General features: G+C 44.4%; 1 protein-coding gene across 1 annotated transcript in view; it reads right to left on the bottom strand.

The window, feature by feature from the left end:
• Positions 1–27,946, bottom strand: part of DNAH9 (dynein axonemal heavy chain 9) — a 330,059-nt gene that overhangs the window by 186,545 nt on the left and 115,568 nt on the right. Inside the window, exons 29-32 of the mRNA XM_038536892.1 lie at positions 19,595–19,752; positions 16,477–16,615; positions 14,807–15,094; positions 7,175–7,385 (exon numbers count right to left, since the gene is read on the bottom strand). Coding sequence (XP_038392820.1) covers positions 7,175–7,385; positions 14,807–15,094; positions 16,477–16,615; positions 19,595–19,752 — 796 coding nt within the window. The remainder of the gene's footprint in view (positions 1–7,174; positions 7,386–14,806; positions 15,095–16,476; positions 16,616–19,594; positions 19,753–27,946) is intronic.

Here is a 27,946-nt window from a genome sequence, read left to right as displayed (position 1 = left end):
GATTAAAAAATGTTAATATAAAAAGAATCTTCAGGACCAAATTTATGATACTGTATATATAGCTGAAAATCAGAAAGAATGATAAACTAGATAGAAATCCCAGATGCTAAAGAGAATGGACAGACATAATTTCCTCTTAAAAAGTACATGGTTGGGGTTCCTGGGTGGCTCAGTCATTAGGCGACTGACTCTTGATTTCTGCCTAGGTCATTATCTCAGGGTCGTGAGATCGAGCCCCACATTGGGTTCTGTGCTCAGTGTGGAATCTGCTTGGGACTCTCTCTCCCTCTCCTTCTGCCCCTTCCCCCTGCTCTCTCTGTCTCTCTCTTAAATAAATGAATAAATCTTTAAAAAAAAGTTTTTTTAAAGTATTTGGTAAATATGCCATGAAGTGTCTGTAGACAAATAGTAGATAGGAATAACCATTAAGGATGCATATAACAGATAATGGGTAATATCTGTGCTAAACAAATGGATAAGAAAGAGGGAGGCGGGGCAAGATGGCAGAAGAGTAGGGTCCCCAAGTCATCTGTCCCCACCAACTTACCTAGATAACTTTCAAATCATCCTGAAAACCTATGAATTCGGCCTGAGATTTAGAGAGAACAGTTGGAATGCTACAGTGAGAAGAGTTCATGCTTCTATCAAGGTAGGAAGATGGAGAAAAAAAAAAAAAGTATCCAGTGGGGGAGGGGCCCCTGCGAGGAGCCTGGCTAAGGCTGGTGGCGGGCTGAAGCCCCCAGGCCTGGAGAAGCAGGGACTTTACCAATCTTCCCGGATGGAAAGGCCCTCGCAGGGAGCTCGGGCAGGATCCCAGGAGGGGCAGTGGAGCCCCCAGGCCCCAGCGGACTGGGAGACTACGGTAGTTACTGCTGGAGCTGACTCCAGGGCTAGAGAGCTGGCCGCTGCCACTGTTGTTGTTCCTCCTGATGTCACCTTGTGCCTGGGACTGAGCGGGGCTGCCAGGGAGCAGGGGCTGCACAAGATAAACAGCTCCCATTGAACCGTGCACCTGGCAGGGGCAAGGCAGCTCCCCTAAGTGCATATACCTGAGAGTCATCACAGCAGGCCCCTCCCCCAGAAGAGGCCTGGAAGGCCTGGGGAAGAGCTGGAAGGACAGGGGAAGAGCAAGTTCTTAACCAAGCAGCTCTGGAAAGCTCCAGGGGAAGTTGAGGGACTTATAATATATAGAATCAGAGGATACCCCTCCTTGTTTTTTGTTTGTTTGTTACCCCCCTTTTTCCTTCCCTTTTTTCTTCCTTTTTCTAGTACAACTTGTTTTTAGCCACTCTGCACTGAGCAAAATGACTAGAAGGAAAAACTCACCACAAAAGAAAGAATCAGAAACAGTCCTTTTTCCCATAGAATTACAGAATTTGGATTACAATTCGATGTCAGAAAGCCAATTCAGAAGCAAAATTATAAAGCTACTGGTGGCTCTGGAAAAAAGCATAAAGGAATCAAGAGACTTCATGACTGCAGAATTTAGATCTAATCAGGCCGAAATTAAAAATCAATTAAATGAGATGCAATCCAAACCCTCCTAACAATGAGGGTTAATGAGGTAGAAGAACGAGTAAGCAACATAGAAGAAAAGTTGATGGCAAAGAAGGAAGCTGAGGAAAAAAAGAGAAAAACAATTAAAAGATCATGAGGAAAGGTTAAAGGAAATAAATTAAAGCTTCAGAAGGAAAAATCTAAATTTAATTGGGGTTCCAGAGGGCGCCGAAAGGGACAGAGGACCAGAAAGTGTATTTGAACAGATCATAGCTGAGAAATTCCCTAACTTGGGGATGGAAACAGGCATTCAGATCCAGGAGATAGAGAGATCCCCCTCTTAAATCAATAAAAACCATTCAACACCCTGACATTTTATAGTGAAACTTGCAAATTCCAAAGATAAAGAGAAGATCCTTAAAGCAGCAAGAGACAAGAGATCCCTAAACTTTATGGGGAGAAGTATTAAGTTAACAGCAGACCTTTCCACAAAGACCTGGCAGGCCAGAAAGGGCTGGCAGGATATATTTGGGATCCTAAATGAGAAGAACATGTAGCCAAGAATACTCTATCCAGCAAGGCTCTCATTTAGAATAGAAGGAGATATAAAGAGCTTCCAAGATAGGCAGAAACTGAAAGAATATATGACCACCAAGCCGGCTCTGCAAGAAATACTAAGGGGGACTCTGTAATAGAAAGAGGAAGTCCAAGGGAACAATCCACAAAAACAGGGACTGACTAGGTATCATGATGACACTAAATTCATATCTTTCAATAGTAACTCTGAATGTGAATGGGCTTAATGATCCCATCAAAAGGCACAGGGTTTCAGACTGGATAAAAAAGTAAGACTCATCTATTTGCTATCTATAAGAGACTCATTTTAGACCTAAGGACACCTACAGCCTGAAAACAAATAGTTGTAGAACCTTTACCATTCAAATGGTCCTCAAAAGAAAGTAGGGGTAGCCATCCTCATATCAGATAAATTAAAGTTTATCCCAAAGACTGTTAGAAGATGAAGAGGGACACTGTATCATACTTAAAGGATCTATCCAACAAAAGGACCTAATAATCATGAATATTTATGCCCCTAATGTAGGAGCTGCCAAGTATATCAATTAATAACCAAAGTAAAGACATACTTAGATAATAATACACTTACACTGGGAGACTTGAACACGGCGCTTTCTGCAATTGATAGATTTTTCTAAGCACAGCATCTCCAAAGAAACAAGAGCTTTAAATGATACACTGCACCAGATAGATTTCACAGATATTTACAGAACTTTATATCCAAATGCAATTGAATACACATTCTTCTCAAGTGCACATGGAACTTTCTCCAGAATAGATCACATACTGGGTCACAAGTCAGGTCTTAACTGATACCAAAAGATTGGGATTGTCCCCTGCATATTTTCAGACCATAATGCTTTGAAACTAGAACTAAATCACAAGAAGAAATTTGGAAGGATTTCAAACATGTGGAGGTTAAAGATCATCCTGCTAAAAGATGAAAGGATCAACCTGGAAATTAGAGAAGAATTAAAAAGATTCATGGAAACTAAACGAGAAAGAAGATACAACCATTCAAAATCTTTGGGATACAGCAAAAGCAGTCCTGAGGGGGAAATACATCATAATACAAGCATCCATCAAAAAACTGGAAAGAACTCAAATACAAAAGCTAACCTGGCACCTAAAGGAGCTGGAGAAAGAACAGCAAATAAAACCTTCATCCAGCAGAAGAAGACAGTTAATAAAGATTTGAGCAGAACTCAGTGGAATAGAGACCAGAACTGTGGAAACAGATCAACAAAACCAGGAGTTGGTTCTTTGAAAGAATTAATAAGATAGATAAACCATTAGCCAGCCTTATTAAAAAGAACAGAGAAAAGACTCAAATTAATAAAATCATGAATGAAAAAGGAGAGATCACCACCAATACCAAGGAAATACAAATGATTTTAAAAACTTATTATGAGCAGCTATATGCCAATAAATTAGTCAATCTACAAGAAATGGATGCATTTCTGGAAAACCACAAACTACCAAAACTGGAACATGAAGAAATAGAAAACCAGAACAGCAATAACCAGGGAGGAAACTGAAGCAGTCATCAAAAACCTCTCAAGACACAGAAGTCCAGGGCCAGATGGCTTCCCAGGGGAATTCTATCAAATGTTTAAAGAAGAAACAATACCTATTCTACTGAAGCTGTTCAGAAAGATAGAAAGAGATGGAGTACTTCCAAACTCGTTCTATGAGGCCAGCGTCACCTTAATTCCAAAACCAGACAAAGACCCCACTAAAAAGGAGAATTGTAGACCAATATCCCTGATGAACACAGATGCAAACATTCTCAACAAGATACTAGCCAATAGGATCCAACAGTACATTAAGATTATTCACCATGACCAAGTGGGATTTATCCCTGGGATGCAAGGCTGGTTCAACACTCGTAAAGCAATCAATGTGATAGATCATATCAACAGGAGAAAAAACAAGAACGATATGATCCTCTCAATAGATGCAGAGAACCATTTGACAAAATACTTATCAAAACCCTTCAGAGTGTAGGGATAGAGGGAACATTCCTCAGCATCTTAAAAGCCATCCACGAAAAGCCCACAGCAAACATCATTCTCAATGGGGAAGCACTGGGAGCCTTTCCCCTCAGATCAAGAATACGACAGGAATGTCCACTCTCACCACTGCTATTCAACATAGTATTAGAAGTCCTAGCCTCAGCAATCAGGCAACAAAAAGAAATAAAAGGCATTCAAATTGGCAAAGAAGAAGTCAAACTCTCCCTCTTCGCAGATGACATGATACTGTATGTAGAAAACCCAAAAGACTCCAACCCAAAATTGCTAGAACTCATATAGAAATTCGGCATTGTGGCAGGATACAAAATCGATGCCCAGAAATCAGTGGCATTTCTCTACACTAACAATGAGACTGAAGAAAGAGAAATTAAGGAGTCAATCCCATTTACAATTGCACCCAAAAGCATAAGATACCTGGGAATAAACCTAACCAAAGAGGTAAAACTACAGAACACTTCTGAAAGAAATTGAGGAAGATACAAAGAGTTGGAAAAATATTCCATGCTCATGGATTAGATGAATTAATATTGCAAAAATGTCAATGTTACCCAGGGAAATTTACACATTTAATGCAATCCCTATCAAAATGCCATGGACTTTCTTCAGAGATTTGGAACAAATCATCTTAAGATTTGTGTGGAATCAGGAAAGACCCCGAATAGCCAGGGGAATATTAAAAAAGAAAACTAGAGCTGGGGGCATCACAATGCCAGATTTCAGGCTGTACTACAAAGCTGTGGTCATCAAGACAGCATGGTACTGGCACAAAACAGACACATAGATCAATGGAACATAATGGAGAATCCAGAAGTGGACCTTCAACTTTATGGTCAACTAATATTCGACAAAGCAGGAAAGACTATCCACTGGATAAAAGACAGTCTCTTCAATAAATGGTGCTGGGAAAATTGGACAGCCACATGCAGAAGAATGAAGCTAGACCATTCTCTTACACCATACACAAAGATAAACTCAAAATGGATGAAAGATCTAAATGTGAGACAAGAATCCATCAAAGTCCTGGAGGAGAACACAGGCAACACCCTTTTTGAACTTGGCTACAGCAACTTCTTGCAAGATACATCCATGAAGGCAAGGGAAACAAAAGCAAAAATGAACTACTGGGACTTCATCAAGATAAGAAGCTTCTGCACAGCAAAAGAAATAGTCAACAAAACTAAAAGACAACCTACAGAATGGGAGAAGATATTTGCAAATGACGTATGAGATAAAGGGCTAGTTTCCAAGATCTATAAAGAACTTATGAAACTTAACAGCAAAGAAACAATCCAATCATGAAATGGGTAAAAGACAGGGACAGAAATCTCACAGAGGAAGACACAGACACGGCCAACAAGCACATGAGGAAATGCTCCACGTCACTTGCCATCAGGGAAATACAAATCAAAACCACCATGAGATACCACCTCACACCAGTGAGAATGGGGAAAATTAACAAGACAGGAAACAACAAATGTTGGAGAGGATGTGGAGAGAGGGGAACCCTCTTACACTGTTGGTGGGAATGTGAACTGGTGCAGCCACTCTGGAAAACTGTGTGGAGGTTCCTCAAAGAGTTAAAAATAGACCTGCCCTACGACCCAGCAATTGCACTGCTGGGGATTTACCCCAAAGATACAGATGCAGTGTAATGCCAGGACACCTGCACCCCGATGTTTCTAGCAGTAATGTCCACAGTAGCCAAACTGTGGAAGGAGCCTTGATGTCCATCAAAAGGTGTATGGATAAAGAAGATGTGGTCTATGTGTACAATGGAATATTCCTCAGCCATTAGAAATGACAAATACCCACCATTTGCTTCAACGTGAATGGAACTGGAGGGTATTATGCTGAGTGGAGAAGTCAATCAGAGAAGGACAAAGAATGGTCTCATTCATTAGGGGAATATAAAAATTAGTGAAAGGGAATAAAGGGGAAAGGAGAGAAAATGAGTGAAAATATCAGTGAGGGTGACAAAACATGAGAGACACCTAACTCTGGGAAAGGAACAAGGGATATTGGAATGGGAGATGGGCGGGAGGTGGGGGTGATTGGGTGATGTGCACTGAGGGGGCATTTGGTAGGATGAGCACTGGGTGTTATATGCTGGCAAATTGAACTTCAATAAAAAAATAAAAAAAAAAACAAAAAACCCCTAAATAGATAAGAAAATAAAGAGAAATAAAAATCACAAAAGAGCCAATTACTAAGGCCAATAAGGAGGAAAAGATGCTAAGCCTCATTAATGGTGAGCAAAATACAAATGAGGGAGGCTGCCCATTAAGTCCCCTTCTTCCAGACCTCTGAATAGAGACCTTGAATTAGAATCCAGGCAGTTGGATTCTGATGCAGTTGGATACTGAGGTAGGAGGCACTCATTCCAGAAGCCACATGGGTTTTAGAAAGGGCTTCAGTCTGCTCAGAGTTTTCTTTTTAGTTCTCTCCCAGTGACAGTGTCCCTTACACACATTTACCAGTGATTCTTACATATTGGAAGATGACTTTGGGGTTTACACCAAGTGAACAGTGGTTTGGGGGCCTCTGAATCCCTATAGATTCTGGTTCTAGGACCCATCTGAGATGAATGGCGATGAATATTTTCATCCAGGCTCGGAGGCCCCATCACTGGCATCCCGTATCTCCCCATCAGTTCTGGGGTGTGCAGATAGGAACAAGTGCCTAACTGTGGGATGCTAGGCCATGCTGTGCCACACCTTTGGGAAGGAGCTGTGGAATTTCTACCCTACTCATGTGTTAAATCCACTGCCAGGCAACGTAGGGACTCTGACTTGTGCTATGCAATCACAGAACCATAGTTGAGAATGCCCTCTCTCATAGAGCAGCTGGAAGGGTCTCCAAGGAGAGAGAATATCCCAAGGGCTGAAGTTCCCTTGCAAGCCAAAACTGGGGTCTTCCTTTCTTTGATTCGTTTCATCTCCTTCTCCCAGTCCTAACAGATCAGGCCAGTGTTCTTCCCTCGGAAGTTCACCCTTGGATGTGGATTCAAGCCTGCCCATGGGGCTCAGGATAGCAAGAATTTTGTGCCAGGGGTATCCTGCTCTTACCATCCTTCCATTCTCTGGTGGCCGGATTGATGATGCCAAAGAGTTCATCGTTTGTGACTGCTTTGGGGTTGAGGTCAGCCCAGACGGGGCGGCGTTTCATGATCTGGTAGGTCTTGTGTAAGGATTTCAGCACCTGAGACTTTCCAGTTCCGGCGCTGCCCACCACGAACACAGAGTGCCGCACTGCCAGGAGCTCCTCCAGCTGGACTACCTGGGGAGACACAAAATTCAGCCAAGGGGATCAACTCACTGACATCCCAACTGCTCTCTGTGCACCAGGCTGGTATCTGAGGTGAGACCTGATGTCAACAGAGGAAAGGTTATTTCCCTCCAGATGTGGGGGTCCCAAATGTGGGGGCAACATACTTATTCATCATTCAGTCAGATAATTACCAGTCACCAACTAAGTGCTGGAGAGTGTACCAGATGAGGGAGATTCTGAGAGGACTCTTCTGCCCTCCATGACCTTACAGGCTAATGGGGAAGCATAATAATTGCTCTGATCGAGGTACGTATAAAGTGTGATGGGAACAGACAGGAAGAAACGTTTGCTTTTGTACAGGTAACAGGAATAAGAGAGGCTTTGAGAGGAGGGGGCATTTGAACTAGGACTTTAGAGGTGAGTTGCCAAGAAGATGAATCAGGGGATTTGGAAGCAGAGGTATTAACAGCACAGAGCCTTGTGACAGAACCCTGATGTGGTTGACCAGATGGCCTAATGAGCCAGGCATCAAGGAACTTCTTAGGAACAATGGTAGCACTGAAGGTCTTATTACTCTTGTCCTGGCTTGCCTCCAGGCTTATCTTTCCACACTGTTGTAAGACCCCATTTATAGAAATGAAAATCTGATCATGTCACTGCCATCACTTTGTCTTGTCAATGGTTCTCCATTGGTGATGAAATCCCAAATCCTTAGATTGGCTTACAAGGCCCTTTTGCAGATTGGCCCAACCAGCTTCCAGTCTTCTTGCTCATCCTGAGCATGCACATCCCAGGTAGACAGGTGGAGTTCTTTAATGATGTTCTTCCTGAGTTTCCATCTTTCAAGATATGGCATCTTGTTCAGATGTTACTCTTTCTCCTACCGCCTTCTGGCCAAACCTACATATGCCTTAGTCTGCAGTAGATGTGACATACCTATATCCTGGTACTCATCAACCTTGCCATGGTTACTCTCCTTCCTAGTAGATCATCAGCTCATTGAAGGCAGGGAGGACTGGATTTCTTATCTTTTTATTTCCAGTGTCTAGCAGAGAGTCTGGCACATACTAAGCATTGACCAGATATTTGCTGAAAATGTGAAGGATGGCTAGAGAAGCTGGGTGGCCCCTATTGTGAAAGATCTTATACAACATGGGCTAAGATATTTGAACCTTAATGTAGATCAAGCATATTTTGCACTGTAAAACCCATACTGGCTGAGAAATGTGAATGTAAGAGATAATGTTCTGGATTGTTGACAGTCTGGTAGGAGAGTACAAAGATTTTTATTTCTTCTACATTTTAAAAAAAATGATAAAAAGTAACTTCTCTATTTAAAAAAAATTAAGTGATTCAGGTGTCAAAATGAAATTCTAGAGCTATATAACCAGGGAACAGGAGGAGAGCGGTACTGCTTAGCTCAATATGAAGGTAGCAGATGAATGGTTGTTTGGGGAACAAGATGATTAGTTTCCACCATGGCAAGATAACTTCCTGAGATACTGAGTTTTGTTTTCCACAGCATCATTATTTTTCTCTTCTCTCTCCTAAGCTCTTGCTGTTCCTCTGGTTCAGAGCCAAAAAGCACCCAAAGCAGATTTTGGTTTTGTCCTTCTGGGACTTAACACAGGATATTTCCAGATAAGGATGAGGGAAGCATCAGGAAGGGTTTTGAGTGGAGCTGATATCTAAGCTGATATGTGAATGAAAAAGAGCCCCGTGAAGATCCATGGGAGACATTCCAGGTGGAGTGACAGTGAGTACAAAATCATCAGGTTCAGGCTGTAAGCTTGGAGAGCATAAGATCAGCTCAAAGAAAGGTACTGGGTGGGGGTGGGGGGGACAAGTATAAGATGAGATAAAAGAGATAAGCAGGGGTCAGCTATGCAGGAATTGGTACTTAGAATTTTATTCTAAGTACAACAAGAATCATTGGAGGATTTTTAAGCATGAAATTGGCCTGAGGGCACTGCATTAAAAAAATGCAGGGGGAGGGAGGGGGGAGGGAAATGAAGGCAGTACTATGGTTATTGAATGGAGACTACATTATATTCCTAGATTTTTTTTTTTTCATGAACAGCTACTGACTGTTTCCCTGATCCTGAAAGCCTTAAAATCACTTTCTGGTTCCATCTAACTTCTTTTCATTCATTTCAATAGCATTATTGAGATAGGATTCAAGTACCATAAAATTCACCTTTTGAAAGTGTCCAATCCAATAGGTTTTGAGCCTATTCACAGGACAGTCCAAATCATTACCAGTATTAACATATTTTCTTCACTCCAGAAGGGAAAACCATACCATTACACCCCCGACTCCTATCTCAGCTCTGAGCAGCCCTGACTGACATTCTCCATCTATTAAATTAGACTATTCTGGACATTTCATATAAATAGATTTAGAAAAGTATGTGGTATTTTGCGAATGGCCTCTTTCACTCATAATGTTTAAAGGCTCATCTGTGCCATAGGATGTACCACTACATCATCCCTCCTTAGAGCTGAATAAAATGCCATTGTGCAGGTAGATTGCAATTCGTTTATCCATTTATCAGCTGATGAATGCATTATTTCTGTTCTCTATTATGAATCTATCAACTTTTGACAGTATCTTTTGTAAGGTAAATATATAAGTATCCCTATCTTTTCCTTTATCTTTCTTTCTCCTATCTTCTACCAGACACATTATACCTTTACACTGGTATGTTTGATATATTTATATTCTGTTCTGGTCTTATATTTAGACCTTCTCTATTTTCTGCGATTGTAAGGGTTGAAGACGGATCATGGCTGACGTTTTTATGGCTGTGGAGATTTTTCATGACAGAAGAAACTGGTTGCCTGGAACCCTTTGTGTTCTCTATGGGCCTAGTGTCATGATTTGACCGAGGATATTCTCAGCATCAAGCCAAGGTCAAATGGAATCAAATAAATCTTTAAAAAATATATCAGGTTATGTTTACTTAAAAAACTATGTGGACCATGATTTTTTTCTTTGGGTGTTCTTAATTGCTTTTTCTTTTCCTTTCTTTTTTTTTTTTTTAAGATTTTATTTATTTATTCATGAGAGACACACACACACAGAGGCAGAGACACAGGCAGAAGGAGAAGCAGGCTCCCTGTGGGGAGCCCGATGCAGGATTCAATTCCAGGACCTCGGGATCATGCCCTGAGCCAAAGGCAGACGCTCAATTGCTAAGCTACCCAGGCATCCCTCCTTTTCTTTTTGTTAAAAGAAAAGACACATGCTTCAGTCCTCATAACTGAGAAGTTTAATAAAACACATAAAATAGATCAACGTTGATCTATTTTTGCTTTGGATGTAACCATTTTTGAGGTCTTTTCGCTGGACACTGTGGACTTCCTGCCCTAATTTGGATTGATTGCTTTCTAGGTCCAGTGACAGCTAAAATGCTAGGACTTTTTTTTTTTTCCTGATTCTGGATTTTTTGAAACTCATTGCATTTTTATTTTTCATCTTCATTTTTCCATAGTATATCCTCAAATAACTTCTCAAAAGGATGCATAATATGTATTGATATGTATTGCAGGATTATTATAATAGCCAAATTATGGAAACGGACCAAGTATTCATGGGCTAATGAATGGATACAGAAGATGTGGTATATATGCAATGGAATATTATTCAGCCATAAAAAAGAACAGAATCTTGCCATTTGCAATGACATGGATAGATCTAGAGAGTACAATGCTAAGTTAAATAAGTCAGTCAGAGAAAGACAAATACCATATGATTTCACTCGTATGTGGAATTTAAGAAGCAAAACAAATAAGCAAAGGGAAAAAGAAAGAGAGAAACCAAGAAATAGACTCTTAGCTATAGAGAACAAACTGATGGTCACCAGTTTGCAGAGGGGAGGGGAAGTGTGATGGGTGATGTAGGTGATGGGGATGAAGGAGGGCACTTGTGATAAGCGCCTGGTGACATATGGAAGTGGTGAATCACTGCCTTGTGTACCTGAAATGAATATTACACTGTATATCAACTGGAATTTAAGTAAAAACAAAAACAGACACCAAAAAAGGCAAAAAATAAAAATAAAAAAATAAAACAGTAAAAAGGGAGTGCTTAAGAAGTAAAATTTAGGACTCTTTGGTAGTATCTTCAATTATCTTCGTTGGTACAGAATTGGTTTTGAAACCATTTCCCTCTGAACTCTGAAGGAATGTTTTCCCCGTCTTCTAGTACCCAGTATTCATGATGAGAGGCCCCCACGTCATCCTGAACCTCACCCTTTCCTCGGGTCCCCTATTCCTACCTCCTTGGTCCATCACCCAACCAGGAAGCTTACTGTTTGCTCTTGACCCCTGACTTTTGAAATCCCATTACGATGTGTCTTTGTAAAAGTCTATTTGAATCCACTCTTCAGTACTGACTATGCCCCTCCAAACTCCTGTTTCTCCAGTTCTAGAAAGTTCTTTCTAGAATTCCCATTGGTAACATGTTGCACAGAAATCAGTCCTCTCTATATCATCTTGACTCCTGGACTGTCTCTTTGTGTATTATATACATTATATTTTGTTATGTACACATTTTATATCTACATATAGACACAAGTATCCCTATCCTTATAAAACATACACATTGAATAAAAATAAATATATACATAAATACATTTTTAAATTATACATACACACATAATTTTGTCCTGGGGTATTTCCTGGACTTTACCTTCCAACCCTCTCTTTGAATTTTATATCAATGATACATAGAGCTCTTTATAATTCTCTGATAGTTCTTTTTATTATTTTTTTGGAGCATTTCCTTCCCTTTTCATAGGTATTTCTTATTTCATAAGAAGATTCTCTTAATTTTTTTTAAAGGATACTAATTAGAACTTTCAAAATGTTCTCTTCCTTATTCACATCAGAGTCAGCTGCTGTGTGCATGTGCACGTGTGTGTGTGTGGGGGGTGGGGTGTCTGTGTCTGCCTTTGTCTCTTGAGCTGTTGCTTTTCCCAGGATCTGGTGAGCCTCAGGTTTAAATGAAGAGCTGCACTGCATTTTCCAGGAGGCAGGGATGGGTGGATATGCCCACGGTGCCTCTCCAGGATGAGAGCGCATGCATGTGGACAGACGTTGGACTATGTTCTTTCACTTGTGGGTGAGTCAGCAAGTGACTGGCCTCCAGGCTGGGGGGTCCCAAATAGACCAGATGGGCTATAAACTGAAACACCAATACTCCAAGAGCAGTCATAGTTTCCCCCACAAAGAGTTTATTAGATTGTCTTAAACTTTTCTTTCTTGCTGCAGGTTAAAGACCTGGCTGTACATGCTCTGTCTTCGTAGCAATTTGAGACCAAAATGGGGAGCAGGGCAATGTGTGTTTGGGCACCTGTGTGGCTCAGTGGTTGAGCATCTGCCTTTGGCTCAGGGTGTGATCCTGGGGTCCTGGGATCAAGTCCCACATCGGGCTCCCCACAGGGAGCCTGCTTCTCCCTCTGCCTGTGTCTCTACCTCTCTCTGTGTGCTCTCATGAATAAATAAATAAAATCTTAAAAAAAAAAAAAAAGGAGACAAGAATATAGGGAGTCAGGTGGAAAAATCACAGGGTAAACTGACTTAATGATCTCCCCCTTGGCCATTTCCAGTTCTCTTTCTCTCCCCTGCCCTCCTTCACTACCAACTCCAAGGCTAAGGCATCACCAGGGTTCAGTGGGGCAGACTGGCTACCTCTAGGGCCCTCCTCTCCTGAAGCCCCTTCTAAGTGGATTCTGGCCCTCCTACCATGCGGGATCTGTCAACCCATTTTCATCCTCTTTCCAGGAACTGACTGAACTCTCCCCTTCCAGTTTCTACACTTCAAATTCCTTTTTCTCAAAAGATGAATTTATAGTATTGCTTTTAGGGATCTCAGGATGACACCTGAAAGCAGAGCCTCACTAGGCGTTTCTGATGAACTTTGAGGAGGTCAGATGGACAGCACGAATGAAAAGCCAGTAGAAAACACCATCTGTCCCAAGAGCCTTTAACAGGGAGTATCTGTCTTAGCAGAGGAGCAGAAAGCAGTCATGAAAGGAGAGAGAGAAAGGAGGACACAGAATGTGCACCAACTGACAAACAAATAGGAAAGGTAAGATTCTGAGTAGGAAAAAAATGCAGAAAATGGGGAGGTAGGGTCACGTTGCCTTAGCAGACCAGAGTGTCTGGGAGGATGTGGGCTGTTCTGATGGCAAGTCCTCAGCCCCAGTGTCTTGGATATCAGGAGCCTCGTTTGGGTTTAACTGCCCTCCAGAGAAGGGGCATCTCTTAGGATTGGAGCCTTTAAGAGGAAAGCACTCAGTCTGGCATTCAAGGCCCTTTATATCATGGTCCCATATTACCCTTTGAGTCCTATTGTTCACTCCCTGCCCCCATACCTTTCTCCCTAGCAATGCTGGATTTCTTTTTGCTGCATGAACAATCTCTGTGTTTCTCCATCCAACTCTTCACCAACCCTTGGCCTCTACCTAGAAGGCCCTCAAGTCCATCTCTACCTTGACAAAGTCTATCCTCTGCACTTGGGAGGAGGGAGGCTGGGTGTGGGGATGGTGGACAGGCAAAACCAATCAGAGCTGGGAAGGACCAGGTCAACATTTTGTTTTCCTCTGTGAAATGGAAGCTCAGAGCTAGAAGCAGAAGCTGATTTGCATACAGCCAGGGCTTAATCTCAACCGACTGTATTGTATTACATTCTAGAAAGGCCTCCCAGAGTGGTATAGAAGGAATGTGCCCCCCAGCTGGTAACCTCCTCAAGGGGGAGCAAGTTGTCTCTCATGAAATGCTCAGTGGAGTATCCTGTAGAAGTAGTGGTGGCCATTGTCCTCATCTATAAAGTGCCTCATCTGCTCCATTGACCTCACGGGTTGTGGGGAGTTCAGACAGGATACATAACATAAAGGCAGTTGTGAACTTCTATGGTGGTGTTCGTAGGATCCCCAAAGGTATTACTGCACAGGAAAAAAATCTATCCATGTCCTCTGTACATCTCGGGGTGGGGAATGTTATTCTGCCTACCGCCCTCAGGTTTTCTTGTGAGAAAAACTTGTCCTTGATCACTTCAAAATGTTTACAAGATCAGAAAAATGCGTAAGAACCAACATGGCTTCCATATTGTACCACTGTCAGTTCTCTCTAATCATATCTGAAGTAATTCACAGGAAAAAAAATATGTGCTAGAGCAGAATGGACTGGGACTTAGTCCTCTATCGGATCATGAGCTTTCTGATGGTAGGGGTGCCATCTTTCCCTTGTATTCCCCACCACACATTCCCCATTGTGGGTGCCTCAGTAAAGAGCTCTTGAAATGAATTATTACTAGGTAGATACATATTTATATATCTAAAGCAATCCTTTGGATTAAGGATGACCCATTATCCAAGAAAATCATTAAAGGACAAAAAAATCTTGAGAGGGAAACCCCCAAATACCTTGAGTACAAAGCTGTCCTCAGCCTGGAGCTTCAGGTCCACCACCGCCTTCCTAACCAACGCTTCAAAGTTGAGGTCTCTCCTCCGAGGGACATCCAGGGCAGGAAAGAGGTCCCCAATCAGGCCCATGAACACTGGTATGTCATCGGTCACGATCTTGGGGATGTTGAAATCTCGCAAGGAGCGCATCAGGACTTGGTCCTCAGGGCGGTCAGGGTCTCCTCGCTTCAGGGATCCTGCCACCACCAACACAGACTTGATGGCCCGCAGGCCCCAGTCATAGTGATCCTGGAAGGTGGCACAGGTCAGGCAGGTGTGCTGAACATCACATGCTAGTGTTTATAAAATTATGGTTAGGTTGGGGATGCCTGGGTGGCTCAGCAGTTGAGCTTCTGGCTTTGGCTCAGGTCATGATCCCAGGGTCCTGGGATTGAGTCCTACTTCAGGCTCCCTACTTAGAGCCTGCTTCTCCCTCTGCCTGTGTCTCTGCTTCTCTCTGTGTCTCCCATGAATAAATAAATAAAATATTTTAAAAAATTATAGGCAGGCCACTTCTGAGGCCAAGCTGGAAGCTCAGGAAAGGACCAATGACACGGAAGGTCGTAGTCATAGATCCTAGCTCTTGGTCTGGCATTAGCTACTTTTCTAACTCTGATGACAACAAAGCAGCCCCAGAGCATACAGGGGGCTGGGAGCCAGGGAAACCAAAAAGAACCACTTTCAATGTGTCTGGCTACTCCTTGCTCATTTAGAGAGTGGAAGGGTATCTAGGGGGAAGCCACGTTAGCTCTTAGAGATGGTCGAGGCTGAGCTCACATGCTCTACACCCAGGAGGCCTTCAGACTCTCTGAGAAAAATAGTTAAAGAATAATTACTAGTAGCAGGGTGCCTGGGTTGCTCAGTTGGTTAAGTGTCTGCCTTCTGCTTGGGTCATGATCCTGGAATTCCGGGATTGAGCCCCATGTTGGGCTCTCTGCCCAGTGGGGAGTCTGCTACTCCCTCTCTCTCTCAAAAAAATAAATAAATAAAAAATCTTTAAAGAGAAGAATTACTAGTAGCAACTCGTAAAGGCAGTTCCAGGAGTTTAAGCAAGAGGCAGGGGTGCTTAGATATAAAGTGGTAGGAAGAAAATGAGATGGATTTGAGAGATATCCAGAGGGTGAAACGAATAAGAGTTCATCCACGATTAGACATAGGGCTGCAGGGGTGAGGATCAGCTGGGAGATGGGCTTTAGATGCTGAGCTGGAGCTGCTTTTCCTGCACTCAGGGGGAGCTGTGGTATAGCTGCTGAACATACAGGTTTAGAGTTCAGAAGAGAGGTTCAGGGTGGATTTGTGAGTGTCAGTCTCTGGCCGGGAAGTCAGTGGTGGTGGGGAACCGACCGATAATACAATGAACAAGGGGTCTGGGAAGCAAGGAGAAACAGGAGAGGTTTTTAAAGAAATCCACCTGGGACAGATTTTATAGGGCTGAGTGCACCCATGCTATGGCAGCAAAGGTAGTCCTAGTAAGAGAGCCCCGAAGGGAGGAGAAGCTTTAAATTCGGAGCTTTTACTATTCTTATGGGCACACTGACTCTCTGTGAGAAGGCTTTCATGTCTCCCTACTACACTGGGCAGAGCGGGGCAATTACACCTGACAGGTGGTCTGGCCAAACTAGAGAGAGTACCTGTTTAGAGAGCAGCTCTTTGCACAACTGGTAAAGGGTGATGAACTTTCTGGCTAATGATCGTGCTTCAATGAATCCTTCTGCCACCAGCATGATCTCGCAGATCAACTCAAAGTCTGGAACCACCATTGCACAAGGCCTGTGAATGGGGAAACAGAGGGTCAAGATGGTTTCCCAACCACAGTCGAAGGGGTGGGGGTGCTTGGAAGACAAGTGACCCTGGCTGAGATCATGGACAGAGGCATCTGTGAGTATAAACACTCAGCCCTTACCAATAGTTTCATCTAAGATTTCTAATTCAGGGATGAGTTGACAAAGGATAAAAGACATGAACTTTCTTGACCAAGGTGACGGATGATGGTAGCAGGAAGGGGCAGGGGTGGGGTTACAGCTCATCTTGTAACACAGGCATGGCTTGGTCAAGCTTTAGTAAGTAGTAATTTATTCGGTCAGTTCCTTATATAATAGATTAGGGGCTAAGGTTGAGGAATTGGGTCTCTCCTGGGGTCTACAAGGATCTACTCCTCATTTTCAAAACGTATGTCTCCTCCAAGCCTATACACTTGGGGCTCATTCTGTGCTTATGCGCATAAAAATATAAATAAATATCTAACGCTGAGGTCTAAAGTAAATACCTATTAACCCCATCTTGCCACAAAATGCATATATGAGGGGTGCCTGGGTGGCTCAGTTGGTTAAGTGGCTGACTCTTCGTTTCGGTTCAGGTCCTAATGTCAGCATCAGGTGATTGAGCCCCACCCTCAGGCTCCATGCTCAGCACAGAGTCTGTTTGGAATTCTCTCTCTCCCTCTCCTTCTGTTCCTCTCCCTGCCCATTCTTACACGAGCGCTCTCTCTCTCTCTCTTTCTCTCTCTCTCTCTCTCTTTCTCTCCCTCTAAGATAAATAAATAAAATCTTGTTAAAAATGTCATATATGGGAATACAGAGGGGAATTTTTATCTATAAGGATTTACTGTGACTTCCCCCCCATAGCCTAGAAACATTTGATTTTTAAATTACATATTTTTAAAATTAATTTATTAAGTCTATAACAGGAGCCTAAGGTTGTTTACATTTCTTTAACCACATTTTCCCTACACCAATGCAAAATTTTCAAAAGCATATCATTCAAGAACATTTTTCCTCTAAATTTGACAGCGCATTCAAATTCAAAGGAGCAACCACACACTTAGAATCTCAATTATTTTGCAACCTGAACTAAGGTTAAGTATGCATTCATACAACAGAATGCAATAGGGCCATGGAAAATAATGCTATGGAAGGAAACTATTTTGTGGCATGGGGAAAATATTCGTTAACAAAGGCAGGATACTAATTTATATAGAGTCTTATGCCAAGTGTGACAAAGAGATACCCTGCCCACCAGATATTGGAAGGGAGAATGCCAAAAGGTTGTAACTATCTCTGGATGACAGCATTCAAACAAGAGGAGCAGAGGTTCTGGAGGTGGACTGTCTGGGCTCTAACCCCTGTTCTGTGGCTCGCTACTTGGTCTGTGAGCGAACCTAGTGACTACGGTTCCCACCCTGGGCAATTTGCTGCCCTATTTTCTCCCTGCACAAAGGGTGATACTAGTAGCACCCACCTCACTGGGTTTTGTGAAAATGAAGTAACAAAGTAGATGTTTGTATTTATTGTTTTTTTTTTACAAATATTTTTCTCCCTCCCCTCCCAATTTTCTGGATAAATGTTCCCTTTAAATTTGGGGCAGGGGGGTGGTGTGGAAATGTAGAGTTGTTCTTACCAGGGTGATAATCCACTTGCGTAATTGTTTGTAAATGCAAGGCTCACTTAATAAATACTTTGTGCAAGCCATGAGCAAGTGATATTCCATGCCACCCTTTCAGGCAGCCTGGTGATGTTCCAATAAGCTCTTGGCTAACATGGGCACTGGCCTGGGTGGGGGGGGGGGGGAGTATGTCCACACCACTCCTGTGACGCAGGAATTTGCCACCGCATAAGTGCACAGGGACCGGACTGAGGGACGAAATGCACAGGGACCTCTCTAGGGGGCTCCTGGACTTCACGTCCCCAACAGAGCAAGGGCTCTGGCTCCCAAGAGGAAGCTGACCTCTGTGTCACAGCTCCTGAGGCCTCTCTGTCTTAGATGACGATCCAGGAGGTGGAAAAAATCAGAAACCACGAGGTACCCTTTTTGGTTGGGCTGAAATCTCTTTCCTGAGAAAAAGAACGGAGACTCCCTCCAGCCCCTTCTAGAAAATGGATTTGTGTTTTCTTATCACAGTAAAAAAGATGTAAAAGCATGGCAATATCCACTGGTGGCAAAGGTGAAATAAAAGAGGTGTTCTTGTGCATGGCTACTAGGAGCATAACTTGGCACTAGTCTTTGTAGAAAGCAATTTGTCAGTGTGTATCAGGAGCCTTAAAAAGTGCCTCCCACAGAACGTAAAGACTGCTAACTCTGGGAAACGAACTAGGGGTGGTAGAAGGGGAGGAGGGCGGGGGGTGGGAGTGAATGGGTGACGGGCACTGGGGGTTATTCTGTATGTTAGTAAATTGAACACCAATAAAAAATAAATTAAAAAAAAAAAAAGTGCCTCCCTGTTAACTCAGTGATTCCACTTCTGGGCAGCTAGCCAAAGAAAATAACTATGCATAGAGAAAAAAAAAAAGGACTTATGTACAAAGATGTATATTACAGCATTATGTGTAAATTTATTTTAAATGTTAGAAGCATTCTTAATATTTAAATATGGGGGACCACTTAGTGATACCTGATACCATGGACTGCGCACTTGGTATAATAAAACGTAGTCATGAAATGAAATTTCTTATGAATATCTAACAGAAGAGATGATTTATGATAAGATTATGATAGAGTATGAAATGGCAAAAAAACAATAGGAAGTGTGTGTAGACCACAAATGCATGACTTTAAAATACTCATATAGAGGAAAGCAGAATACAACAGAGCAAGAAATAATTTTACTGGTGATAACGTTAAAGGTGGTTTTATAAACTCTACTTTTTTATATGTTATAAATTTCTTCCAATATGTGTGCCATACATTTTCAGTGGAGAAAAACAGAAGAGGCTTCTCTCTTGGGCCCTTGCATGGGGCAGAGCTGATGCTCACCTGAAAAGAGCCTTGAGATTCTCTGGAAGTTCCGTGCGGCCAGCGTAACCCGGGTTCATGGTGATGAAGATCCCCACCGAAGGTTCCAGGCTAATCTCCTCCCCAAGGAAGTTGAATCGTTGTTTCTTATCTCGGATTGCATCTTGAATGCTTTTTACCTGGTGAATGAGTCAACAGAAAAGGTCTCCACTGTGCTCCGGGGGTGGGGTGGTAGATAAGGCTGGGAAGCATGGTTATGCCCAGTGCAGACACCTGCTCTGTGGCCCCTTTCACTGACGGATGGGCACAGTGACTGCACCCTGGACCCTCTGCTAATGAGCATGGGGTGCCCGTCTGAAAGAAATCTGGTCTCCCATGCCCATGTTTATAACAGCAGTGAAGGGGTCAGGCGTGAACAGCGAACAGGTGTCTAACCCCACTGACCTCCCACCAGGCACCGTTCTGAGTGTTTCTACATGTTAATTCATTTGCTCTTCACCATAACCCTTGAAGCGCATTTCTCTATGATGAAACAGAAGCACTGAGTGGCTGGGTAGCTTGCCTGACCTTGCTCAGGTCCTAAGTGGTGGGTTCTGGACTTGAATCCAGGCAACTTGGCTACTGCATGATGGATAGAACACCAGGACCTACCCCCTAGGCTGGTTCTAAGGATTAAATGAAAGAAAGCCTATGAAAAGCTGAGCACACAGAAAATGCTTAAAAACAGCAGCTAACACAGAAATTGTTACTGTGGTCCTCAGCCTGGCTTACTTCCTCAGGCTACGTCTCTAGAACACATGGCATAATCACAGTTCACCCCTTTAGAGATTGCACATCCTTAAATGGCAAAGCGAGACTGGAGCCACATCCCCAAGGGCTATGAGTACCTTTCAAAAGTCAGACTTTTGTCTTAAAGGTGTGGATTTAAGCTGAAGCTTGACCTGGTCAGCTCTACATTCTAGAATGCTCTTACAGCAGTGAGGAGAGGGACAGAAACGAAATCCCCATTTTCACACATGGTGCTTTGGAAAGGCATGTGCAACAATGATGAGCGACAGCAAGAGTGAAGATAAGAGGGGCACGCTTGTTCAGGGAGGCCCCAGAGTGTATCTGAGTATCTCTAGCCATTCGGGGCTCCTGAAAGCCGAGGGGCCAGTGCAAGGTCTTGAAAGAGCTCCAATCATGTTGCCATGGGCAGGTGTTTAGAATAGTTGAGGGTTCTGTGCAGATTGGGCTGTAGGGGTGTGTGTGTGTGTGTGTGTGTGTGTGTGTGTGTGTGTGTGACAGAGAGGGACAGATATAAACAGAGAAGGACAGACAGAGCTGGAGGATTTATGAGACATACAGACATGGAGAGACAGCAGGAACCTAAGTAAAAGAGAAAGACACCAGGCAGCTGGACCATCCTCCATGGAGTGGGGCTCTCCCCAGCACCTGGCAGGGCAGCACCCACCAGAATGGGTGACAGGTCTACAGGTGACAGGTGAATGAGGATTCAGCTCCTTTCTCAAAGTGAAGCTCTAAAGACCAAATGCATTTGAGCTCATGGAGTTAGAGACTAAAATTTCTTTTCTGCATAGAGAATGGCAATGCTGTGTGTCAGAGGTGATCTCCAGCACGGCACGCACAGCGGTGCTCACAGGGCAGCCCCGCATAGCACCTCCTGCCTCCCCATCACCCCCCAGCTTATGAGGGTGGTGAGGAAGGGGCTCTCCCCAATGGTCCCAGTCCTCCCATCTATAAAATACACCAAACGCTCATCACCATCTTATAGGGTGGGGAAGGGAGTTTCATTGCCATTTACTGATTGCTTTGATACCCTTGGGCGAAGGCCAGAGCCCAGGACCGTTTTGCTTCCCTCCTGTAGGATCTGAGGCCTCTGTCCTCCCATGTAAAAGTCTGTAGGGGGTGCTCCTGAGGCAGAGTATGGAGCAGATGCAAGGCCACAGTTAACGCTGGGGCATCAGTGCTAGTAGCAGGCTCTGTGAGCAGGGGGCTCTCCTGGGACAGGACAGAAGACTGTGTGCCTGGCACCTTCTCATCACCTTAGTGGCAATCAGGGTCCATGGGGATGAGTCACTGCAATGCAGCGGGTGGGGTCCAGGAGGCCCCAGTAAAGTCCAGAGGTCCTTCAGGATGTTGGGAAGAGGCAAGAGAAGCAGGTGGGCTGGGATCACATGGATTACACCGCAAGCCCAGCAAGGGGGATTCTCAAACACAGGTAGGCATAAACGGATACCAAAGGGGCCAGGTCCACTCTTCACTCAAGGGGGTCCATTATTTCTCTGCTAAAAAATCATCACTTTAAAAGATTTTAAACCCACAGGGAATAACAAAAAGAAAAAGAATAAATGACGTTTACCGACCACTTGGTATGTACCAGGCACTTCTCTGAGTATTTTAGGTGAGTCATCCCATCCTGTGAAGTCCTCTCAGTAACTGTACGAGATGGGCAGATCCTCATTTTATAGATAGGGAAACTGAGCCAGAGGCAGTTAAGAAGCTGTGCTGCAGTTATGCAAGATGCCAGGTTTAGGGAGGCTACGACAGGGGTATGTGGGGACTCTATGCTATTTCTGTAATTTTTCTATAAGTCTAAAATTGTTAAAAATAAAAAGTTGCAAGAGAAAAAAAAAGAAACTTGCCAGCTGTCTAACAGTTGGTAAGTGGGGCAACCCAAGTTACCAACCAGGCAATCTGGTGCCAAAGCACATGCTCTTATTAGCCACTTCCCCAAACCTCCTTTTACCAGGACACTGTGCCAGCCACATGGCTCCTCATCGAATATATACCTTTCAGGGGAATTTTGTTTTACTCTAAAAATAATCATGTTATAATTTAGAGGCATATGTTTCCACGAAGTAAGAAAAGTGTATTTGCCACTCGCTAAAGAAAACAAACAAACACAAAACGCTATGTAGAAACCGATGTTCTTGCCTGAGGGTGACTGTGTACCTGTCCTCCCCAGGGAACATCTGGCCACAGCTGGGGACATTTTTGTTGTCACAAGTAGTGCGAAATTTCTGGAATTATCAGGCTCAAGGCATTGAAAATGCCAAAGTTGGGAAAACTGTGGTCTGCAGAATGTCTTCCCAATGAGGAAATTGAAGGTAAAAAAGTATAACTGATTTGTCCACCATTCCACGGCTTGTGGCCCTGGGGCCTCCTGAATTCCCATGCAAATTCATAGCCCCCCACCCCACCCCAGATTGGATCACCCAATCAGAAATTCTGGGGTGGGGTCCAGCTAACTAGTAAGCCCTGGGATTATAGTAAGCCCTGACTAGTAAGATCTGGATATCTGCCCAGTTCAAGAACCACTGCGGTCCAGTTAATTCTTGTGTTTCTGCTCATCCTGGCTGCTGCCCAGCTGTCCCCATCAGAGCTGCATATAGGCCCCACCCCCTCAGTACACCTGCTTCCTCCACTCCCTCTGCCCCACCTACCCTGGGGAGGAGGATGTGTCTCTGTGGCCTGCTAACCTAGGCTAACCCATGCCCCACAGCCTTCCAGATGTTTCCCTCACTTGCCAGTCCCCCTCTTAGCTCCAGTTCTCAGCATTTGCTGGACATGAGAGCCACATGGACGTGGTTCTTTCAAAACAAAAGTGTTTCTCTTTTCAAAACCAAACCTGATGCTTAGGTCCTGTCCCAGACCAATGAAACCAGAATCTTTGGGGGTGGAGACAGTGTGTTTGTGCATTGCTATGGGCACTTCTACTGTGTCACCAGGGTTGAGGAGCTGGAACCAAGGGCAGCATGTCCCTAAATTTAGTACGAAACCCAGGGGATTGTGCAGAAATGCAGACTGTGTCACAGCAGGGCTCTGGTGGGTCTGGATCTGCATTTCTAACAGGCTCCCCGGGGAAGTTGAGGCTGCTGGCCCATTAAGTGCCCCAGCCAAGAGACCCGACTGCCCCCTTCCCATTTCAGGACCCTCCACTGGCCCTTAGCCAGATGGGCTCACTTGCCCTTCCAGCGCCACAGTCTTAATCATCCCTCTCTCAGGGAGCTCGCTTTCTGCCTGATGCTTTAGATGGGTGGGTAGGTTTTACCTCTATCTCAGGCCAGCCCCATATCCTGCACAAGCCACGGTGTGCCTGTCTGACCATGAGAGCCCAATGGGGTATCTTAAGAATGAGGCCTTTCTCTTCCAAGACTGGAAACTGGTGAACACAGAGGGCTCCAGCCCTACGTCTTCCCGCCCAGGCTGGGGCCTTGTATCAGACACACTCATGAAGGGTAACAGTCATAGCATCTTTCTTGTAGGTGATAGGTTTTAAAGAGGTCATCGGCTAGCTCTGAGCTACCTGAACCCACTCAGCTTTTTCCTCCATGCCCCTTATGTTCTAGGGAAGTAAGTCCACTCTGTGGTCCAGACTTTGCCCCCAAATGCCATGTGTTATTAAAATCCTGCCTGGCTCACTCCATGCTGCTCTCTGCAAAAAGCAGATTGGAATCTGCTGCCTTCAGGAAGTGCAACCCACTCACCACTTTTTACATTAAAAAAAAATTTCCGTGTTTTTACCTTAGACCTTACGCTCCTCTATAAAGGGTGTTACGTGGGAAGCTCCCTTGGTTCTGAGACTCTAGCATTTGGCACTCTGAGTCCTTGGAACACTGCTATGGTGACCTCCCAAGACCTTGCTAACCGATCTGCTGCTTCTAGCTGCTTCCTGCCTCGGCCCAGCACCCTTGTGCCATGGGGAAGGAAGGCACATGGCAGAAATGCCTGGCCAGGGAGGCTGGAGGGAGAAGGTGGTGGAGTGTGTCCTGCTGACACATGCCCTTGGGCCCAAAGGCCTAGTGAGCTGATTGCAATGGTATTGGCAAAATTCTGGGGGAGGGGGAAGACTAAGTAGTACTTCATACATCTTTAAAATAGCAGAGTAATTGCTCTTGGAATTGTCCCACTTATTCCCATCGTATATGTAATTCTGCTCAACCACTCTGACAGAGACACGAAAATACCCACCTGCAAGAACCCCGGAGCACACGCACTTTTGTAGAAGTTACTGGGAGAGGAACCCAGACAGGCAAGGAGCCGGGAGGAGGAGAGGGGATGACGAGGGAGAGTCACAGCTGGTATGGCTTTGGAACCAATATGCCAGCCTGGATGGCTGTGTGAATAATATTTTTTTTTTTTAGCTGTGTGAATAATTAAGTGTAATTTTCTCCTTGGGTGGGTATAGGATTTTAAGTGGAACAGACTCAGATTCTGCCCCGACTATTGTCAGACCACTTGTTTGAAACGATCTCTCCTACGGGTATGCTCCTAGCCTGGAGTGTGAAAGCACCAGGGAATTCTGGGTTGAATTTATTTCATTTAATTCCAGAAGCAAAAAGGAACTGACCTTGCAGAACCTGCTAGGACATCCTATTGGGCAGCTTCAAAATAAGGCGAATTCACATTGTTTATCTCTTGTGCACTGGGGACAATGGCTATTGAATACTGCCTCGTCAATTAAGACACTAAGTTTGGGAAGATGGTCTGAGGTTGGGCCAGCTGAGGAGTGAAGGGTGTTGAGGAGGGTGGTGAGACCTGGGTGTGGACCCTCTTTCCCTGCCCCATGTCTCCTGGTCTTCCACTGCCCTTCAACCTGTGTTCTGCAGTGCTCAGGTAATAATAACAGTAACCACCACCACCATCATCATCATGACCATCATCATTACCACCACCATCATGGTCCCCATCATCATCATGGCCACCATCACCATCATCTTATCACCACTATTTTCATACCATCATCATCACCACCATGACCATCATCACCATGACCATCATTATCATGACCATTATCACCACCAATATAACCAACAGCACTACCACCCCCATCACCACTAACATCACCACCACCACTACTACCACCACCACAATCACCACCATTACCGCCACCACAATCATCATAGAGACTAATATTTATCGCATGCCTACTAGCTGTAGGGCTTTAAATGCTCCACATGTATTAACTTATTAAATAATTATTACAACCGCATCTAGTAGGTACTATTATTAACCCTCTTTAGAGATGTGGGACTTGAGATATGGACTCACCCAAAGTCACACAGCTGGTAAGTGGCAGAACCAGAGTTGAACACTGGCTGTGTGGTTTCAGACATGACCTACACACATGACCACTTCCCCACCCCCTTGCAGGGTTCACCCCACCCTACAAGAACCTGTTTCTTTGAAGATCCCAGTTACATATGGGATTGCTCCTATAATCTCTGGAGCCCAAGATGAACTCTATGCTGATCCTACTTGGCTCTCACTGCTTCCTGCTGCCTCTTCCCCAGGCTCCTTGGAGGGACACCGTGAAATGGCCCTTTGGCAACCCCACAGCACTGAGCACTGTATTGGGTCCACCATAAGTGGTCCTGGATTTCAGCAAGGGCAGTCATGCCAGTGCAACCTGGCTGGTGAGGACAAGAAAAGCCCTCTGCAATCTGGGGCCAGTAGCCAGAAAAGAAGATGCAGAAACTCCTAACAGCAGAGATGAAAGAGCGGGACTTTATAGCATGTAGAATAACAGAAGATGGTGGGCAAGAAGTAGAAAAGATGGGTGGTATATGAACTGTCAGGTATCTGCAGTGGAAGAAACAAGGAGGAAACTCCAGGTACAAAATATAATTATAATTATAATCCCAATATCCAAGGCTACAAAGAGCTTATGCTTCTGTCCCAACTCTCAGAACCATCCTAGGCCTAGAATTAGTACTCTGAGAAAGCTCTATTTTATTCGTGTTACTCCACACCTTCTTTCCCCAAATTCACACAGACCTGGAAGAGGCATTAATCCTGGTTCTTCTAAGTTATGAAGTGACCACACAGAGGTGAAGCAGTCAGTGGCATGCTTTTTGGTCCAGCTCCCAAGTTGTTTCCTTTTGTTTTGTTTTTTAATGAGTTGCCAACTTTCAGAAACCTGGAGTTTTTGGTTTTTTTTTTAAGATTTTATTTATTTATTCATGAGATACACACACACAGAGAGAGAGAGAGGCAGAGACACAGGCAGAGGGAGAATCTGGCCCGATGCAGGAAGCCCGACATGGGACTCGATCCTGGGTCTCCAGGATCACACCCTGGGGTGAAGGCATTGCTAAACCGCTGAGCCACGCGGGCTGCCCTGGAGTTTTTTAAATAAAAATCTGGACTTTCAGCTTCTCTTTAAAATTCAAAAAATCTGGCAAACACTGACATATTCTGACAAGGCAGAGGCGTGCTGGTAAATGTTTAAGAACCAGCTCACCGGGAAAACAAAATGCCCCTGATTTGTAGGATTTGCCACTTTCTGCTGGGAAAATGCTCCCATCACTGCTGATTTTAAGCCACCGATGTGAGAGCACTGAAATGCTCGCAATCAGCTCCCATGAACCATGCTAGTCAAAGGTTTCCAAGGGAGTGTTCTGGCCACCTATTCAATTTACTGCTGCTACCAACTCCTATCGAATCAAATAATCCAAAAGAGGGAAAACCATACATCACCATTGGGAATGAGAGAAGGACCCACAGTTTTGCAACTTGTGAGGGCTTCACCAAGAAGCAGTCCAGACAAGAATCCATGAATGAGAGCACCAATCAGCTGCCCATCACAAGGGATGGAAAGCCTGACTACCTTGGGGGGAGGGCAAAGTGAAGGGACCCTGCAAAGCCTCCCAGCCACTTATGGCTCCCAGTGCCAAGTGGAGGTGAAGGTGAGCCATGGAATCGGTAGATGGTGTGAGCTCTGCCACTGTTCCACCTCGGGGTGGCTTCAGCACCTGCTCACGGCTCCAAGTCCAGCCTTCATGGACAGAGACAGCATGTTGCATGGGGACATTATGTTGCATGGGGACAGCATGCTGGGTGGTGGTGGATAGAGGCTAGCTCCTGCCCCGTATGCACAGGCCAGCGGGAGGGGAAGAATGCTCCTTCGGCCAGTTTCCCCACCGAGGACCACCCTCCATCTGCAGCAACTCCCACTTCCCCCCCTCTGCTGCCCTTACCCTTAGAAAAATGTCAGTTGAGCTAAAATTTTGCCTTGGCCCTTCATTTGGGCCTGAAGGCTTTAAACCAAAGCCTAGGGGAACCAAGGAGTCCCTCATAGCTCTGCTTTTCTTTTTCTGTACTGTATACATCCTGCTCTGGAAATAAAGGCAAATGACAGGAGGAAAATTATATGCTTAGGCCACATGGAGCCCAGGCACAACCTGGGAGCACCAGTCATGCCAGCATCCCAGGCGCCATCACCACATGGCTTCCTTCACCGCTTGGTGTCCTTATGTTGGCTTTGTCTTGTTGAGGTGGTGGAGTGGGTGGGCTCTGAAACGACAGGCTCCTCGGCGGGAAAGAGGAGCACCAGTTTACTGGAAGGAGCACAGAACGGGTGCTGGCAAA

This window comes from Canis lupus, chromosome 5, assembly GCF_011100685.1.
Source record: "Canis lupus familiaris isolate Mischka breed German Shepherd chromosome 5, alternate assembly UU_Cfam_GSD_1.0, whole genome shotgun sequence".
In the NCBI taxonomy this organism is placed as follows: Eukaryota; Metazoa; Chordata; class Mammalia; order Carnivora; family Canidae; genus Canis; species Canis lupus.
Note: the sequence above shows the minus strand (reverse complement) of the source record. Positions and strands in the feature narration are given on the sequence as shown.